The following is an 18,855-nucleotide window of genomic DNA, read 5'->3' as shown; positions in this document are numbered from 1 at the left end:
ATGCATCAATAATAATAATAATAATAAAAAAAAAAAAAAAAGGTCTGAAGACAAACCAGCACCTGCTCAGTACCAAACAGTAGACAGAGACATTTAGTAGGTAGCTGGTGAACATAAGGGAGCGTTTAGCAGCTAAATAGCTAGATATTTCCCTCAGGAGCAAAACAGAGCTAAGTGAATATTGGACTTAAATTCATCAGGTGGCCAAAAACATTAAAATATGGTAATAGCAGCGCCTTGATTTTAACCTGATATGCTCAGAGGTGGACCCACCAAAAATAAGTTGTGCTTTACAAAAGACACCGGCACTTAGAAGCAATCACAGGTGGCTGAAAGAGCTCTGAACAAATACTGATACATTTTCTGAATCATACAAGGTGATATAGAAGTTACTCTCATATTCACTCATTTTAGTTGACAGCTTGTTGGCCTTCTTTAAGCCCCCCTGAAGTCCACTGTCCTCTGTAGCTTGCCATCTTTCACTGGTCCCAGTTTGGCTTTCCTTCAGCTCTCCCCTGCCTCTCACTGTGCCTGTAATCTCTCAGCCTCAGCAGTGACAGGAGGTCTGTAAAAACAGAGCCGCAGGAGGTCATCCTGAAGTTTGCAAGGTAACGAGTCATTCATCCTCTCAGGGGGGTTTGGTACTTTGCTGTGGTGAGACTGAGGCTGAGAGAGAGAGATGAATATCCTGCTCTGTAACAGTTGGGGATGAGGCAGGGAAGTGTTATTTGTCTCTTATGCTCTGCTGGGCGCACAGAACGAGCCTGTCGTTTTTCAGTGGATATGATTTATTGACGCCATTAATTTCCAAATGGGAGGTCACCCCTACGGCCTCTCAGACTGGCAGCCGCTTCTACAGCCATGCCTGACTGGTGTCTCTGTCCACAGTACATAGATCTGTTGTATTTCCTGCTTGTTGACACAAACTTGAAAACACAGTTTATACGCAAGAATTATGTGTGTCCATACCAGCACTTTCAGGTCATTTTTGTAATCATCTTGGTTTTTTAACTTTACTGTCAAACAGTCCACTGATCAGGGCTTTCCTTATCGTGTGCCAGAAGCTTAACTTTCCTTGTCCACACTGAAAAGCCGTCAGATTTATCCAGACAGTGGAGACTATTTTTAAAAAGCTCCATATCCAGATGAGAAAAAATAGTTTGGACAGAAGGCTAAAAGGGACAGAAAACCACTTGAGTGTGGAGGCTAATTCATGACCGTGGTAAGACATACTTTATTTGCAATAAAATATTCCAAACTGAAAGTTCACAAACTACTTGAGTTTAGGGTATTTTATTACATAAAGTTAATTGAGTCTTTTCTTTTTAAGATCTAAAATACTTGAGGCTATTCTGCTTCGTTGTTCATTTGAATGTTATACTAATCCTGAATGCATATAATCTATTTAAAGAAGAAAAACGACTTAGATACACCCAGTATTATTCTGGTATTTCTTTAAGCCTTTCCTACAGTCCCAAAGTACTCACGGTGAACGCTGCATTTGGGGATGATACACAACGTCAGCATGCCAACAGTTGTGTTGGCATGCTAAAGTAAACATCACAAATGTATCCCAAACCAAAAACCTTTCAAGAAGGGGGAAAAGAATGTGCTTGTGAAATTATGCAGTGGTATTTGAATGAGCCTCTAGGGATGAAGATAATGAACATACAGTACAGGGGTTAGACTCAAAATCTGTACGTCTGGAAAGTATAATGTAATTCAGTGCCCTGTAATGAATATTTACCTTTTTGAACAATGCTCGGAAACTGTCAGAGAGGTGCTGATTCAGCTGTGTGGGCATTCCTAATGTGGTCTGTTAAATGTTCATTTTTAAGTTTGTAGTTTAATGCCACTTTATGTAGACACAGAAAATGTACAGCTTTGTTGTGCCCATGGGCTGATTACATCAAATTTAATTTTTCTAACTTGAAAGCTGTATTTACATAAATAAAAATATTCACATAGTTGCATTAATGTTGTTGCCCTGGATTGAATTACGTGTGTTCATGGTATTTTGTTGTTGAAAAGGTGGAATAACCGCTTAAGGCTACCTTAACTTCTGCCAAGTACTAGCTACTTTCAGTATTTTATTAATGCTTTCTGTCATTGGTGGTGACTCCGGAGGCCAGACTGGATTTCCTTGTTTAGGCAAACAAAATGTTTGTCTGAGCTTAATGGCATTTTGCTATTGACTTTGTCTCCTGATTCATTTGCACGCTGATGATACTGCAGCTGTGTTCGACCATAACCAAGGCTCATTTCGTATCCAAATGATTTAAAATTTACCTCACAACCCTTATCCTCTTGTCTGTCCTTACATACGTATTTGGATGCTGATAGTTACTTTGAAGAAGGTAGCTCACAGTCTTCAGCAGCTCAGCAACTCATTGCATTTTAATTATTGTAAGAAACACAATGAGCGTTAGCTTTTGAGGTTTTGCTTTACATAATCCACCTCATACTACAATGAAGTTTCTCAAAGGGAAATGTTTTGACTAACAAATCCGGATTAAATCTAATTGTGATAATATCTGCATCTGCAGGGTCTCCTGCACAATGTAAGAGACATTACACAGGTGGGTTCTCTTTGGGTTACGACTAAAACTAACAATTATTTTCATCAGTGATTTATTTGTATATTATTTTTTTTAAAAATTGGATTTATGAAATGTAGCATCCACAGCAAAGTTTCATATTTGAGAAGTTGAAGATGCCAAATAGCTTGATAAATGACTTGAAGCAATTCTTGAATTAAACAAAAAAAGTATCATGTGGCCTCTATCTGAGATAACATATCCTTGTGTGACTACTGTACATCCCATGTAAAATCTATTTCTCAATGAAAATACACATAAATTCATTGGTAGAATAGGTACAAGTACTTATTTTTGGAATAACAAAATACAGTAAATTTCCTTCACAGTTGGACCTTTTAATGTACTATATATGGTTAAAGAGTACAAGTTATGTCATCCAGCGTACACAAATATCATTTTGCAAGTAGGTTTCGATAAAGTGGAGTGAAAATGTGTCATTACCTGGCCGAAAGATTCTTTTATCAGTTGAATCTTTAAACGGTTTGGGCTTGGTTAAGTTTTTTTGTCAAAGATTTGTGCGTACCTGCACTCACCAGGAGGTAGCAGTATGCAGTTAATGTTCTCATCAAACAGCCACTGACTGACAGTTTTGCACTTTTCTGGATAAGGAAAAACACCATACTGAGCCTGTAAGACCAAATATAAGGACAAAATGCAACTGATTTAAATGATTGAGCTGATTGCCACCTTAGTCTGACCAAATTTTTTTTATTTATTTATTTTTAACCAAAATCTAAAACTGGATCTCGCCAGCATAAAAATAAACACACACTCGCACAGGGAAGACATCCACTCTCTAGTCAGAGAGTTAACAGTTTGCTCTGCACAAACAGGAATGCTTTGCCCCCCCCCCCACCTCCCCCATCTCACACACCCCCCTTTACTCCCCCTGCACCTCTCTGCACACAGTCTGGTCAGTGTGCCACTGTGTGTCGATGTGTAACAATTTCTTTCTTTCTTATTTTTCACACCTCTGCCTTTCTCTCTCAACCACGTGAAGCGTCGGGATCCGTGACACTCGTTTGTCTCTCGAAGCCGCTGATGGTGATGGTGAACAAGTAAGTTTATTTTCCTGTATATTTCGGTGTGCAGTGAGTATGTCTCCATGCATGTATCCCATGTGGAGGTTGGCTGTTTCAATGCAATTACTCATTCTTTTGTGTTGTCCTTTATGTCTTTGTGCCTAACTCGCCCACTTTTCGTGCCTGTTTTTCTTCCTGGTTGTCTGTTGGTTTCCTCTCAGCGGGCTGATTTCTTTTTTTAATGATGTATAATATGACCCCTCACCTCTCCCTCCTTCCCCTCATTTCACTCCCAACCTCAGCACATATCACTCTGTCTCTGACTTCGGAGACTACGTGTTGCGTGGAGAGACATGTATTAACACTCGGGGGGTTCAGGTAATGCATGGTGAATATTTCCATTGTTCTGTCTGAGGCATGAGTGCTGAAATTGGTAAGGGGAGGGGTGTAGGGGAGGGAAGCAGAGGGGAGACAGAGGGAAAGACTCCCTTCCCTGGATCAATAACCTCAGTCTGGATTCTAAAATTATGTCTGAATGTGTTTTTATTTATTTATTTTTTTTTTAGCATGATCATTAAATAGATGAGCAATTGGCCTTTTGTCAGGCAAGAGACACAGGTTGTACAGACTGTAACCTCAGGCAGTGTTTAAAATTCCCTTTTAACCATTCCTAGGAAGTGTGTTCCTGGGATACTGATGAGCATTTTTGATGAGAGGCAGCTTGTACCTGAAAATTTGTATGTAAAAACTGAAATTACCCCCCCCCCCAAAAAAAATTGCTGGCAGCAGAGCTGGAACCCCTCATACTTGATTACATGACTGATAGGCTCATGGTTGTCTTGCAGATCTTTAGTTGATTCGTTTTTAATGGCATTTTGATGGAATGAGCTGGTAGTCATTACTGGAAAATAATAGTCTCATCTCTCGCATCCCAATAATCTTCACAAATATGCTACTCTAGTCTGTAATAAGGACTAGATTTTATGAGATCCTTCTCCATGACTGCATCAATTAGATGTAATGGAATTGTCATTTAAATACTAAGACTTTTATTCACCCAAGGGATTCAAAGTCAAAGACAGTCCTAATTTGCATGATAGTATCATGTATCTGCATTTTTTCCACAGCCATGCATGGCATGTCCATGCACAACAGAGCGTACGCTCAAAGACACAATTAAGAATAAAAGTATGGAGAGCTTGAGCTCTCGTGTGGAAAAAAATTACTCATCATAACGAGATAATCGAATTCAAATGTGTAATTTTTATTCTATAACTACCCATTAAAATTACATACACTTGCGCATAATAGCGTGAATATTTTTCATCCATTTGCAGTAGCTCCACAAGGGGTTCACAGAATCAGATAAACACTGGTATTATGGTCTTTTTTTTTTTTTTTTTTTTTTTTTTAAGGAATAATAGTTGTTGCTCATGATGCTCATAAGATAATCACACATGATGATGTGGTAACAGGTGGCCGTACTGCACTGTATATGGTTTGAAAATCCTAACATCTGTCTCTGTTCAAAGATGGCCTTAGGAATTTTTTATGGCTGTTGATGATCGAATGCTGTTGTTTGCCTACAGGTATCCGTGGATGTGAAGAAATGCAGAAAGTTAATTAATAGAGATTAGAGAGCTGCGGAATCCTCTGAATAATCATTTTCGAGGCTGCAGTTTCTGGTGTAACCAATCCGTGTCCTGTATGCGGCTCTCAATCCTCTTAAAAGCATAATCACATCTCGTCCATTTGCAGTGGACAGTCAATATAGTTAGCTGATGTCTTCACTTTGAAAAAACAGTACATTTCCTGGGTTAATCTGTTTAACCAAGTCGCTTAATAACCACATTTGCCAAAGATTAAAATATAACAGTCTATTCAAATTCTGCTTAAACATAGCCTTTCAGTTGGAACTTTGTTTTTGCATCCGTCTACCTCGTGATAATCATTACTTCATCTGTATTATTTGGCCGCCTCGGGGGCAGAATTCAACAACCTAAACGAAGCAAGCTAAAAAAAATAGCACTAATTTGACTATTACAGGCATATAAAGTGGATATCGCTATCATGTTAGCAAACCATTGTTTGTTTATACATCCCCCAGACACACAGCAACCTTAGCGTTCATTCGGAGTTGCATTTCTGGCCACGTAACGGATATAAATCCATAATTCACTCTCCCTCTAGTTTTGTTTTGGTGTCTACGAACTCTTGAGGGAAATATCCTTCTCTTTAGCTGCTAAATGCTGCACTATTTTCTCTAGCAAGTTTCTAACCTTTGTCTGTCTGTTGTTTGGTGTTGAGCAGGTTGACGCAAAAAGACGCTACAGATGCTGAAGACCTACAGACAGCAAGGATGAACTGCGGAGTTGGTGATGAGTCTCTGTGACTTTGTCACTAACTTACCTTTCACATTACAAAAAAAGGCAGTTATTTGACCTATGAGTCATTTGAAAATATTGATTAGCATGGTGGAGAATGGGCTGGCCGACCAGTTGTTGTGCTTCATGTCTACTGACTACTAGCTTTCCTTCAGGGAGGATGTGGGATAGTGCTACTGACAGGGAGCATTTTAAGAGAATTCAGAAGGTATGCATTTGGCTATACACCCTAGTTGTGTCATTTATTCCAGAAAGAAAAAAAAAAATGGAGTTCATGACAAGAACAGAGGGAGACAGAGAGGAGTGAGGAGCGATAGGAATAGAGGGATTGGTGCAGCTGTGTGCCTCTTTAGGATTCCTGCTCTCTACCTCCTCTCGCCGGGGCCAAACCGGCATCATTAGGTTTGGCAAATTACCCGAGCGGCCATTGTGGCGCAGCCATGGCACGTTAGTGTGTCTTTTTAACTGTGGCTAAACTCAGTCTATTCACTTGTAAAAGAGAGCAGCCATTGGCAGATAGTTGGCAGGTTGCACAGAGAGGCCATTCACCCTGTTAGGAAGGAGCTGGGAATACTGCCTCGGAAATGGTCCTCTCTGAATATTTTGATGGAGAGACTCTGGATGCCCTCTCAGTGTCCATTTGCTCCAACTAACAAATCTCCATGAATTGACTTCATTGGTGATTAATAATACTTTTTATAGGTGAGGGCTCAGATACCGTCGAGGGAAAGCGGCTACTGTAACAGTCAGAGAGAGATTTTTAGGGATTTTCTTTTGATAGCAGCTGTTGTTTTGTGAGACTTTTTTCTTTTTTATTTAAGGAGAAATTTGGAGTTTGGAACACCGGGGATTTTTGGGTATAGGGAGGTGGGGGGGATTCACTGTTTCTTTTAATGATATTTGGATGGAGTCCAAATACTCTGGTGGAGAGAGTTTAGACAAGAGGCAGATATACAAGGGTCAGATGCTGGACTCCCTTCTTTTATTTTTCATGCCATGGAGGAACAAATTACGGGGCTTCTGAATGAAGAAATAATTGCTTGTAATTAATTTCCCTGTCATATATCACCTCAGTAAAGAGGATTTGTCTGGATTTTAATGAAGCTCACTTAACATGTACACCCAGTGCTCACTGTGTAGCCCTGTGTAATCCAGGTGGAAGTGCTATGACGTATTTTTAAAGGCCTTTTTGCACTTTTTTTAGTCAAATCACATCATATAACTCCCTGTAATAGCTGTTTTGTGAGGTATGACTCAAGAGGTTTTGACCAAAAAAGAAATAGCACCTTCAAAGTGTCAGCGTGGCTGCCCTGTTCATCCTAAAGAAGTTCATCCATGCTTTACTCTCTCCTTCATCAAATCCACTCATTCATATATAAGCCGCGGGTTGAAGGTATCCAAGTGACACACACCATGGGAGGGACATCTCTTTGGTTTTTGAAAAGACTGAAATGTCCTACTCCTTCAGTTCGTCTGAAGACAAAGACAAGAGTGCTTGAATAGAAAGTTTTTGAAAAAAAGAAGAGAGGCTCACAGTTGATGATTAGGAGGGTATATTGTCAGTCTATGAAAAGGATGCAATATCTTCAAGAAATGCAGGTCAGTAACTCAAAAGCTTGCAGAAAAAACCAGGAGATTTTCATCAAAGTACTATAACTGGCCAAATTTTGTCTTCTGAAAGAAAAACCTCTGCTGTGTGTAAAGTTTGCACAACTGTGATGAAGTGCTGCAGGAACACTGCTACGCTGTCCAAACACTTGTTAATGTGTCACAACATTTCCAATGGTGCTAAAGGAGAAACTCTGAAGGCTGCTGCTAATTCTTTTTGACTTTCTGCTAAGATATGTGGGGATGTCGACAGCTTCCCAGATCTTTATCTAATCATCGTGCTTGCTTGTGAATTACTAGATAATTCTACATCTTAAGCTGCCCCAAAAGTATTTACATAAAACAAATCTGAGTCGGAGAAATCACTCTTTGGTTTAACTGGCCGCCATCTGTAGAGACAGTAGACAAGTAAACACGTTTTTTAAGGCGTTATAAGTCAAGAAGGGTTGGGAGCCACTGATTTAAAGGGCTGAGGCCATCCTGCTGTCTATTAAAAGATTTGTCTTCATGAGTTTATGACTTTACAGGGTAGTCTGAATTAGAGCCAGACCAATGAATCAGGTAGGAAAATTTTATTTTATAGCAACTATACGGCGTCTATATTGTTGTCCCCACCTTATTCCTAGCCCCATGAATCCTTGTGTGAATTATTATTCCTAAATCATTCATGTTCTCCAAATCTTAAATCTGTCATGCTCAGTACCTATCTTTGTCACAATTTTTTTAGGGACACATTGAATGACTTTAAAGCCAGTTATAATAATTGCTTTGGTCAGCACACCTGAAGTTCTAGTGTCTGGATGGCATTCAGAAGATTTGTAGTCTGTGGATCCAGGGAGGTCTGTAATTATTACTCTGGTTGTGTCTGTTCCCCGAATCCAACTGGCAGGCAAGCATATCCCTTGTTCCTAGTCCAGGAGTGTTCACCTCATTGTCCGATTTTCATCTAGCTTCTATTTACTGTATCTTTTTAATTCAGCCTTGTCTCATCATGTTGCACTATGATGTGGTATCTATGCACACATTTCCAAAGCAATTACACTAATGTTATAGTTTTGTGATTGCTTGCCAGAAGACATCCCAATTAGATATACACACACCCACTCCAGTTTTCCGAGAGGAAGAGAAGCATGGTGATAACATTCTTTTTCGAATCGCATTTGTGAGCCATTAAAGCTTCAAATAGTTTGAAAAAATAAAAAGCAAAGAGAAAACTGCTGTGGGGATTTTTTATTTTTTACACCATTAAAAATAATAGGTTTTTTTAAACTGCTATTTAAACGTTTTAAATTAACAATTTATTTATTTATTTATTTAGGGTGGATAACGCAGCAGTGTGTATCTATGACAGTGCTACAAGCTCTCAGCAGACTCATTAGCATCTTAGTTATGTGCAGTCTGTGTTTTCTCTGAGGGAGGTGAAGGGTGATGTTTGAGTGAGCTTTCACTCTCACAAAGGAATCACGGGCAGACACGTACTGTGGGCTAGGGGGAGATGAATCCAGAGGAAAAAACCCAACGCAGACGGAGCTTTAATGTATACACCTGTCATATTTTGGTGCATTGATACAGTGAAGCCATTGCTTAAACTTTACACACGGTGACTAAGAGGTTAAAATCTTGGCAGCGTTCCTAATGTGTGGGAGTCACATGTTCACTCCGTGTTCCAGTGGTTTTTTCCTCCGTCCAAACACACACAGGTCACATGAATTGGAGACTCTGTGTTTCTAATCTCTTCTCAGGTTGTTAAAGCTTTACGGTGTTTTTCCAACGCAGGCAGCTACATGAATGAATGTTCTGACACGCTCGTAGCTTCAGGAAAAACACTGCTAGGCTTGAATGTTTGCAGCTTTTACTTCCTACTTTTCAGTCATGGCTGGTTTCTTCTCAAATCTAAAATATCTTACCTCTCACGCCCTGTTTACATTTGGCGGCAGAATGTGTTTTGGCTGATTCTGGATGTACATAACACTTATTGAGGACTCACTATGATCTCATTACTCAAGCCATTTTTAGAAGCATTGAAAACTTGTAACACCTGATATATTTAGTTTGTTCCAAATTCCCCAATGTGAGGCTTCGCTGCTTTTAATTAATTAATTAATTCATTCATTCATTCATTCATTTATTCATTAATTTGTTCATCCATTCATTGTATCAAAATCCTTTTGAATTTTTAACTATTGGTCAGACAAAACAACCATTTGTTAATATTTTTTAATGAATTTTTCGACATTTATAGGTTGAACAATTTGAATCGAAAGAGTCTACAACCATGCTAGCAACCCTGGCGAGGCTGCACTTGGGTACAGCAGTGCTTTGAGCGAAAGGCTAACCTCAGCTCACCCTGAAAATAATCAAGGGATTAATTAATAATAAAAGGACAGCAAATCCTCTGTGGGGGGGAGCAAATCCACCAGGGTGGATGGTTGGGCATACAGTGTGTCTTAAAGTCACTTTCACACAGTAGAGTGCTGTTTGCATGTCCCCTCCTACCAACAGTCATTATTGTTTTCTTTTAACCATAACCACAAACCTTCTTTAATCTTAACCAAGTGGTTTGAATTGACTAAAACTTAACCAAACCTTAACCAAAGTGGTACCAGAACAACCTATGTTGCCATTTAGGTATGAGGACTTGTTGAATTAAGCATTTAGTCTCCGTCTTTAACTAAAGCTGATCTCAGAGTGAGAATCTGCATCCGTGCGTTTCCTGCTGCCCCTGAAAATCTGACTGACGTCTGCTGCTGCTCCCCCTCATTGTACCGCATAGACAAGTCCCAGAACATTAGGCCTCTCACTGGCCGGCCTTTGCACGGTGAGAGGAGCATGGCCAAATAACAAAAGTGAGGCCAGCGGTAGAGGCTCTGTTCCTGTCGCTTCATTAAGCAGCAATGTTGGACCCAGCAGGTTGAAAAACCTCTGCATCCACACAAATTCAGTCCTCCTGGTGAGCAGTAGACAGACATTAACCACTTCCATTCTCCAGAGCACGTAGCAGATGCAAGCAAACTAAAAGAAAGTGGGAGCTGCTGCGAAAGAATAACGTCTGCTGAACTGTAGTATAGGATAACTTAAAGATTATGCCATTTTAAACTACTTTATCCTTCAATTCTGACAAATTTATAAACCAAAAGTATGCACCAATCCCACTTAATATTCTCTAAGACCTTTTCTCTGCTGACGTCAGCTGACAGTTTAACTGTTTCAAGTTTATGTTTCAACTCCAACAGCTTTAAAATCAAAAGTGTGCACTAGTCCCACTTATTGTTCTGTTAGATCTTTTTCTCTAGAGTTTTAAAATGTGAATCGTTTAAAATAGCCATTTTTGTTTTATCTATAACTTTGTTAAGGGCGCTATTGCAATGAGTTTCTTCCCTTAGAAAAAAGACAAGGCTGGGATTAGAAGCGTCATCCCCTGCTTTGTGTATCTCATGCTAAAAATGAGATACACAAAGCAGGAGTGCAGCTGTAAAATTTAAAAGTTGGCACAGTCCTTTTGACCTGGATGTCCACATGTTAGCAGGCACACAGTGGTGAGAAAAGAGCTACATGTGTAAGCTATATTTTACTTGCTTTCTCACACTGCTGGTTCTTCAAGATCATGAACTAATAAATGAGCAGATAGAATTGAATGAAATGGAAGTGGCTGAGAGAGCAGGACAAAACTGATGTAGCTGTTTCCAAGAATATTCTGATCCTCTTCTTCTTGCCAGGAGAATTAGTGTGATTTTCAGCTGTGCAAAGGTGCATGCTGTTTAAAACATAATACTGGAGGAAACAATACACCTCCAAGGTGAAATTCCACTATACGGAAAGACTTTAGCGCCACAAACAGAAACATAAACGAACGCACTCAGATATTGGATCCAGTTAGAACAGCCTGTCATAGCAAGTAGTTTAGGTTGATTATTTATGTTTACATGAATTAAAAAAAAAAAAAGTGAAACCGATGTTGGTTTACCACAGCATTGATCTTTGTTCATCAGCTTATTTACCTACCATAAATAGGCACGGCTGAAAGGAGACGAAAGGAGATCGTCTTAAGTTACGGCACAGTAAATATACATACTTCTGATGCGACGAGTCACCAGCTAATTTTTTGAATGGGGCTTTGCTGTGACCCTGTGCATATGGTCATCATCATCAGATAATCATCTCTGAGCAGATCTGACGTACATGAATGGATTTTGATGTTGACACAAAGACCCCTCGTGTGGCTCACCGTTCAAAGTTCACACCCCCTGTTTGGCTCTGGGCCCAGCCTGGTCTTTGAATGGGTCCCCTCAGTCATGAAGAGCTCTGTTGATGGCACCCCCGGTTTGAGAGTCGGCATTAAAAAGGTTGGCGGCTCTGGCCTTTTGAGGCGAATAAGCCATGACCGAGTCCTGCTGACTCTGAGGGGCTGGACACTCAGAGCCACAGACAAGGGCGGCAGGGGGAACACTGGGCCGCGGGACTGGCTAAACTAATTTAAATGGATGGACAGGCAGACAGAGAACAGGGAAGGGAATCTGGATTTTACATGTTGGTATTTTCTTGATGATTCTGGTGGAAATTTCCATCATTGGTGTTTGACTCTTGCCGGTCAATTGCTTAAACTGACAATTATCTCTTCTGTTTCAACAGGTGTTTCCTGAAGACCTGATAAAAGACTGGATGTGGTTGTAACTATGCTTACGTCAGGGTGGGGGGTGTGGGCCCTCTCCCCCTGTGGCCTTGTGCTGGTCATTTGTTCGTCTCTGTGTCTGTCCCAGCAGCCTCACGTCAAACTGGACTGCAGTAGAAAGGAACATCCTGTTGTCTCCTACCAAAGTGAGTGCATCAACACAAGTCTGCTTTTCTTTAAGTTTCAAAGGGATTTTTTTCTTACCATCCATTCATCCAACAGCCATCATCTATGGAGAGGGAGGCAAATTTGTAAATTTAAGAATTCAAAATTGCTAATGTTAAGTTCCAGCTAACTCTTGATGACAATTACCTCTTATCAGTCAAATAAAATCAGCTTTTTTGTTGACATAAATGGAGATAATCACAAATTAGGAAAAAACACGCAACCAGTTCTGATAAGTCAACGCAACTGTTACTTGCAGGTGCGAGGAGGTCACAAGCAGCAGATGTCAACCTACATAATGTAACACATTCCCACTTCCGGTGCAGCTCTGAAGTTACAGACAAACTATCACGGCAACTTTCGCACCGTCAGTGCACCAGTGTCATATGCACATCTCCTGCAGCACAAGTGGCCTCGTGGAATATTTGAGGCTTTGACCAAGCTAACAGTTCACCCCTGTCCTTAGTTTCCCTCCACCTGTTTTCATGTTTGACAGGCTTTGTTTGCCATGTGAGAGTCTCAGATTCTAAATGTAGTTAACTGAGGGGGTCAAAGAACAATGCTAGCACAAGACTGCTGCTTGAAGGCAAGTAATTTCTCCTGCTGAGCTGTGGGTGTTTGTGAATATCAGTGTATGCGTGGACAGTATGTATTTGTCTGCACTGGCACAGGTCATTATGTGCAGGGGCAAATGTGCAAAAGCAATTTGGATTTAATAGCTCCCTCTGAAAATCACTGTTGCTCAAGTGATGGTTTGTATTCATGCTGTACTGTCTGTCAAAGAGGAGCTGAGGCCAGACAAGAGTGATGGTTGTGTTTTGTTTCTAATCACACACTGTTTGCTCATAATCTTTCAAAATGTTGCTTTACATTTGATAACAGCTTAATAAAGAATAAGTATTGAAACAAATGAGGCTTGGCTTTAATATACAGATAATAAATATCTGGCAATGTTAAAAGCTCTCAGTTGGAACGCATTAATAGGACTTGCTAGAGTCGAGTTTATCATGTGCATCAAGGCTCATATTGAAAGTTACTTGTGCATCTGTACATTTGAACAGACATACAGGTTTAGATAAACTTAATGAATGTTTTGAATTTTGTGTCTACAGCGTATGGCCTCTTTTTCAGCTGTCTTAACAACTGTGAAAGTGCTTTTGATGATATTAATTTGACTGGATGTCAGTTTCCATTTAGCTCAAAGCGTTCGCCTGGCAAACTGTGCTCTTATTGTTTTGGGTACATTTGTCCCTCAAGCCAGCTCTCAAATAAAGAGGAGCCAGCACCCATTTAGGTGAGGCAGCAGTAGTTTGCCCTGAAACAGTGACGAAAGGATTAATTTGTCGCGCTTCTTTATTTGGTTTGTTCACATTGTCCAAAGCTCATGTAAAAATGCCAAAATGGCTTGTTTAATGTTCAGTTTTTGTCAGCTGTCATATTGCCTGGGGAGAGGATTTTAAATCAAGACAATTTAATTTAATCTGTCATGACAAAAAAGTTTTTAAAACAAAGTCACCTTGTCAAGTCAGGTAGAAAAAAAGATTTAAATATTTAAACAATATGATTAAATAAAGTCAAATAAAAGTACAGAGAATGAAATCAAACAAAATATATCAAAATGGGAAAAGATATGTGAGTGAAACTACAAACATTGGACTTGTGTTTGCTCCCCTTGCAGTTTTTATTTTTCATAAATGCAAAAATAGTGCTGTTAATATTGTGATGATTTCAAGCTACAGACTGAGGATTTTTCTTTCACTACAAAGGGCTCCCTAAGCAGGACGAATTGTTACTGATCAAATATCACTATCCGTCTCTTTATTTCCATAAACTGTTGTATTTTTTTAGTTTCAAGTGTTTTCAGGTGTCTCGGCTTGATTAATTTTTGCCACCAAACTCATGGTTAAATAAGCAACAATCAGAATTTTTAGGAGTTTACACCTCAGCTAATCTGTGTCATCAGGACTGTGTGGATGTGATTTGATCAGATTTGAGTGACAGTGCCGGTAACACGAGCAAACAGCCCCACAACTGTCATCACATATTTAAATATTGCCAAACTGTGGTGCATGGAAGTACAGTATGTTACATCTCCTTTTCCGAGCAAAGCTCTGCCCACTGCAAACTGGGGAGAAAAGCTCAAAAACACAGATTTCAGAAATAGCAGAAAATTGCATGTTCATGTAGAACCTCATTCCCCATCATAAGAAGCTGACTGAGTTTTCAGGGCCTTTTAAAAAGAAATGCTACAGACTTTAGCTAAACTTCTCAGACCATGCCATGTTAGCCACCGAGCCAGTGTTAGGCTTCAATTTTGCTTTGCTGCCTTTTGCAGTTTTACCTTGGTCATGTGATACAGCTTTTCTTCATCTCAACTCAAATTGGATAAATTGCAGAGATGAAGATTTTAATGAAGTAGCAGAATTAAAGAAGAAAACAGACAGAAATTAGTCCATAAATTAGCAGCTAGACCCTCTTTAGCTTCTGCAATATGACATATTGCAATATGACATATTGCAATTTGTTTTTCCAAATGATAAACAAAAACACACACCTCTGAGCCATGATATTGCTAGCTACCACAACCCAGTCCATCAGACCTAGGGTCTGCCAGTGTCCCATATTTAGTTATACCTGGGCTTCTTCCCCTTTGCCCAAATTTTCTGGCTCCAGAAACTGACAGAATGGTGGTTAATCAAAATTCAAGCTCTAAAGAACACAGCAGAACAAGAAAAACAAATATGGATGGATATATGTATTCATTCATTCACCCGCTGGCAGACTTCCTGGCCCTAATCAATCATGCCCCTAATTTTTGAAACCAAAATACTCTTAGTCTGTGTAGAAGTGTTGAAGCTTGGGACTCAGCCTCCACTCTGGTGTCAGAGAGAAATGTAACACATTAGTAAAAACACTGAGGGCTTAACTGAAGCTGGAGCTGTGAGCCAGGTACCATTTGGTGAAAAGGGATTCCCACGCAAAGAACTTATTTTTTTCCCAATTTTTCTTGCCCTTGCACCTAACTCTAACTCTTCTCCTCCCCCTCCTATATGCTCCTTGTCTTCTTCCTGTTCCCGCTCATCATCTTCCTCCTCCCATTTCTTTTTCTTCTTCTTACTCTCCTGCCTTTTGTCTCTCCTCTCATTAATCTTTTTTTGCCTTTCCTTGTTTTCCTCATTGTTCGTCTTTCATGATGTGTTTTGCCTTTTCGTCCCGCCTTTTCACCCCTCCTCCTTCTATTTAACTTTCCTCCAACCATCAACCCTCTCCTCCCTGCCACCCCTCATTCTCCATCCAGCGTTAAGGCCGTGGATGTCAGAGTTCTCCCACCCAGGAGTGAAGGATTTCTCCCAGCTCGCTCTGGACCTGAGCAGAAACCAGCTCATTGTGGGAGCAAGGTAGCAAATAACTGTGCTCTAAAGTCAACATATATTGCAATTGTACAATGTTAAAAAAAGGAATCTATAGGCATGTATCAGGAGAGAAAATGGGAGGGCATACAGAAAAATTGAGACATTATTGACAACATTTATGACAACACTACAAAAAAATAAAATAACCTGAATACACCAAGAGCACGATTCAGAATCATAATCAGTCTATCAAACCCTCTGCAGTCTCGTGTCCTGGTGCCCTTTCCTCCACCATGAAATATTTCTTTTTCAGAAACTTCATCTTCAGACTGAGTTTGATCAACGCCTCCCTCATACAGGTAACATTAGCCAAGCCAAGTGCTTATGATAGACTTAGATAAAACTTACAGTTGGAGTTCATTTAATGCTTCTTTTATAGCACTTAAACTATTTGGAAAATTAAATCATTTTTTTCAGAAACAATATTAAAAATAAAAAAGGTTCATACATCATTAAAATATTTAAAAATCAATTAGTTTTTATAAATTTTTCTCTGGTTTTGTCTTCATTATTCCCTTGGATTTCCCTTACACTTTGCACCCTTGTTACTTGTGTGTTTTGTAATGTACATGATAGATCTGAACTTAATTCCCAAAAGCAAAATATGTTTGTATTTTTTTCTTCAGGCGACAGAATGGGCACCTGATGAAGATACAAAGCGCTCATGTCAGAGCAAGGGCAAATCTCAGGTAGGGTGCTGTGTCGTATAAATGGAAAAAGGATCAAATACAGTGTCTGTTAACTGTAATCCAAATGTATGGTGTAGGATGACCCAGCTGCAACTGTTCACATTTTATTTATGCTAGACGGTTAGTTTGTTCTCATGAAACGGTAAAACTGGGTTGTGGTGTATTTTTCTGCAGGAGGAATGTCAAAACTATATCCGGGTTTTGTTGATCAGTGGGAGGACGCTCTTCACGTGTGGGACCAATGCTTTTACCCCCGTCTGTATAACCAGGCAGGTTGGTACAGCAGTTTATCATGAGATGTCAAGAGTCAAGTTACCAGGATAATCCAACCATCAAAATTAGTAAAAAAAAAAATAATAATAAAGCAAACTAGTCCAGAATTTTAAATCTACAACTTACAACTCAATCACCACAGAATTTCAAGCAAGTTTTATCAGAAAACCCGGAAAACAGGTTCACACACTTTTGTATACTGTGAAAATGGTCAGTAAATGTGTAAAATATAAATAACTGACAGTAAAAGGGCTAAAAGGGCTTTAAGAAGTTGACAAGGATTCCTTATTTCATAATAAAAGGGGTAGTGCTGCAACTGACGATTATTTTCATTATCAGTTAATCTATCAATCTGTTTGGTTTTTTTGGAAGAGATTCCAATGTTATGCCTTCAAATTTCTTGTTTTGTCTAACCAAAATCCAAAAGTATTCAATTTAAAACAGAGAAAAGCAGCGAATGTTTGCGTTTGAAAAGATGGAACCAGAAAAATATGCAGCATTTGTCCTTAAAAAAAAAAAATGTATTAATTGACAAGACAGTTGTTGATGAATTTTCTGGTAATCAAATAATCAATTAATTGGTTTACCATTTCAGACCGGAGATGGAGGCAGTTATGATTATCATAACTTATTTATTATCATTATGAATAAATTGTTTTGGTGGTGGTAATACAAATAATAGATTTTCTGCATTTTGGAAATGTTAAAAGCTAAGTAATTAAAAGTTTTGAATTAATGTGAATTGGAAGTTGAAAGCAGCCATAAAACAGAAGAGAAAGAGGTTATTTGCCAAAAATTTCATTTGTAACCCACAGTGCAAACCAACGGCTAATACAGAGGCATTAGATTCTTTTTACCCTATAATGACTTAGCTATGTCCTTTGTCTGTCTTTCTGTCAGATTGGTAACACCAGTCAGGTACTGGAAACAGTGAATGGTGTTGCCCGATGTCCCTACGACCCGCGCCACAACTCCACCGCCATGGTAACAGAGAAAGGCGAGTTGTACGCTGCTACAGTGATCGACTTCTCAGGACGTGACCCAGTCATCTACAGGAGCCTGGGGAACATGCCGCCACTGCGCACTGCCCAGTACAACTCCAAATGGCTCAACGGTAAACAAAGCACCACACTGATATGTCCTTTTTTCAGACTTGTATTGACCTGTGTGTCTGTTTGGGAATATCATATCTTCCATATTTTATGTTTTCTCCCCTCATATGTCCTCCAGAGCCTCATTTTGTGTCTGTTTATGAGATTGGTCGGTTTGCCTACTTCTTCCTGAGAGAAACTGCAGTAGAAAACGACTGCGGGAAGATGGTGTTCTCTCGTGTTGCCCGCGTCTGTAAGAACGATATGGGTGGTCGCTTCCTTTTGGAGGACACGTGGACCACGTTCATGAAGGCCCGACTGAACTGCTCCCGCTCAGGAGAAATCCCCTTTTACTACAATGAGCTGCAGAGCACCTTTTACTTACCAGAGCAGGACCTGATCTATGGCATCTTCACCACTAACGTGTGAGTGATGTTCATTTATAATGTCATTTGATTTTATATGTCAAAGTCAGTTTGCTTGTCAGGGAGTACTCCCAAAAAAAAGAAAAAACTGGTCATGTTTCCTCAGACTTCCACGTTTTCCTTCTCATTTTCTTTCACGCTGAATTGCCAATGTGACTATGACCCCCCCCCCTTCAGGAACAGCATATCAGCTTCAGCTGTCTGTGCCTTCAATCTGAGCTCCATCACCCAGGCATTCAACGGACCTTTCCGCTACCAGGAGAACCCCCGCACTGCATGGCTCTCCACCCCAAACCCCATACCCAATTTTCAGGTAACTCATATTTACACAGACAAAAAAAGGCCCCAAACTGGATCCATATAGCTGTTTTTTTTTAATAGCACGAAGAAATTTCTAGTTCACAATTCCAACAATAAGTGCTTGGCAAGTTTCCAACACATACACAAAATGCTATCCAAATCGAGCTGCAGGGACATTGTAAATTATACTGTATAATCTCTGCATTACATTTGCAA

At 39.7% G+C, this 18,855-nt stretch overlaps 1 protein-coding gene across 3 annotated transcripts in view; it reads left to right on the top strand.

The window, feature by feature from the left end:
* The window catches only part of LOC120798283 (semaphorin-5B-like), a 36,537-nt gene that overhangs the window by 4,551 nt on the left and 13,131 nt on the right, over positions 1-18,855 (top strand). For 2 of the 3 annotated variants that reach the window (XM_040142471.1, XM_040142473.1), the window contains exons 2-9: positions 12,244-12,429; positions 15,747-15,846; positions 16,115-16,160; positions 16,488-16,550; positions 16,725-16,823; positions 17,724-17,937; positions 18,054-18,339; positions 18,517-18,652. In XM_040142471.1, the coding sequence (XP_039998405.1) occupies positions 12,288-12,429; positions 15,747-15,846; positions 16,115-16,160; positions 16,488-16,550; positions 16,725-16,823; positions 17,724-17,937; positions 18,054-18,339; positions 18,517-18,652 (1,086 nt within the window). In that variant the 5' untranslated portion in view covers positions 12,244-12,287. Of the gene's footprint in view, positions 1-3,600; positions 3,659-12,243; positions 12,430-15,746; positions 15,847-16,114; positions 16,161-16,487; positions 16,551-16,724; positions 16,824-17,723; positions 17,938-18,053; positions 18,340-18,516; positions 18,653-18,855 lie in introns of all 3 variants that reach the window. The other variant, XM_040142472.1, reaches the window with a different exon arrangement.

This window comes from Xiphias gladius, chromosome 13 (assembly GCF_016859285.1).
Source record: "Xiphias gladius isolate SHS-SW01 ecotype Sanya breed wild chromosome 13, ASM1685928v1, whole genome shotgun sequence".
In the NCBI taxonomy this organism is placed as follows: Eukaryota; Metazoa; Chordata; class Actinopteri; order Istiophoriformes; family Xiphiidae; genus Xiphias; species Xiphias gladius.
This window is presented reverse-complemented; position numbering and strand designations above follow the sequence as displayed.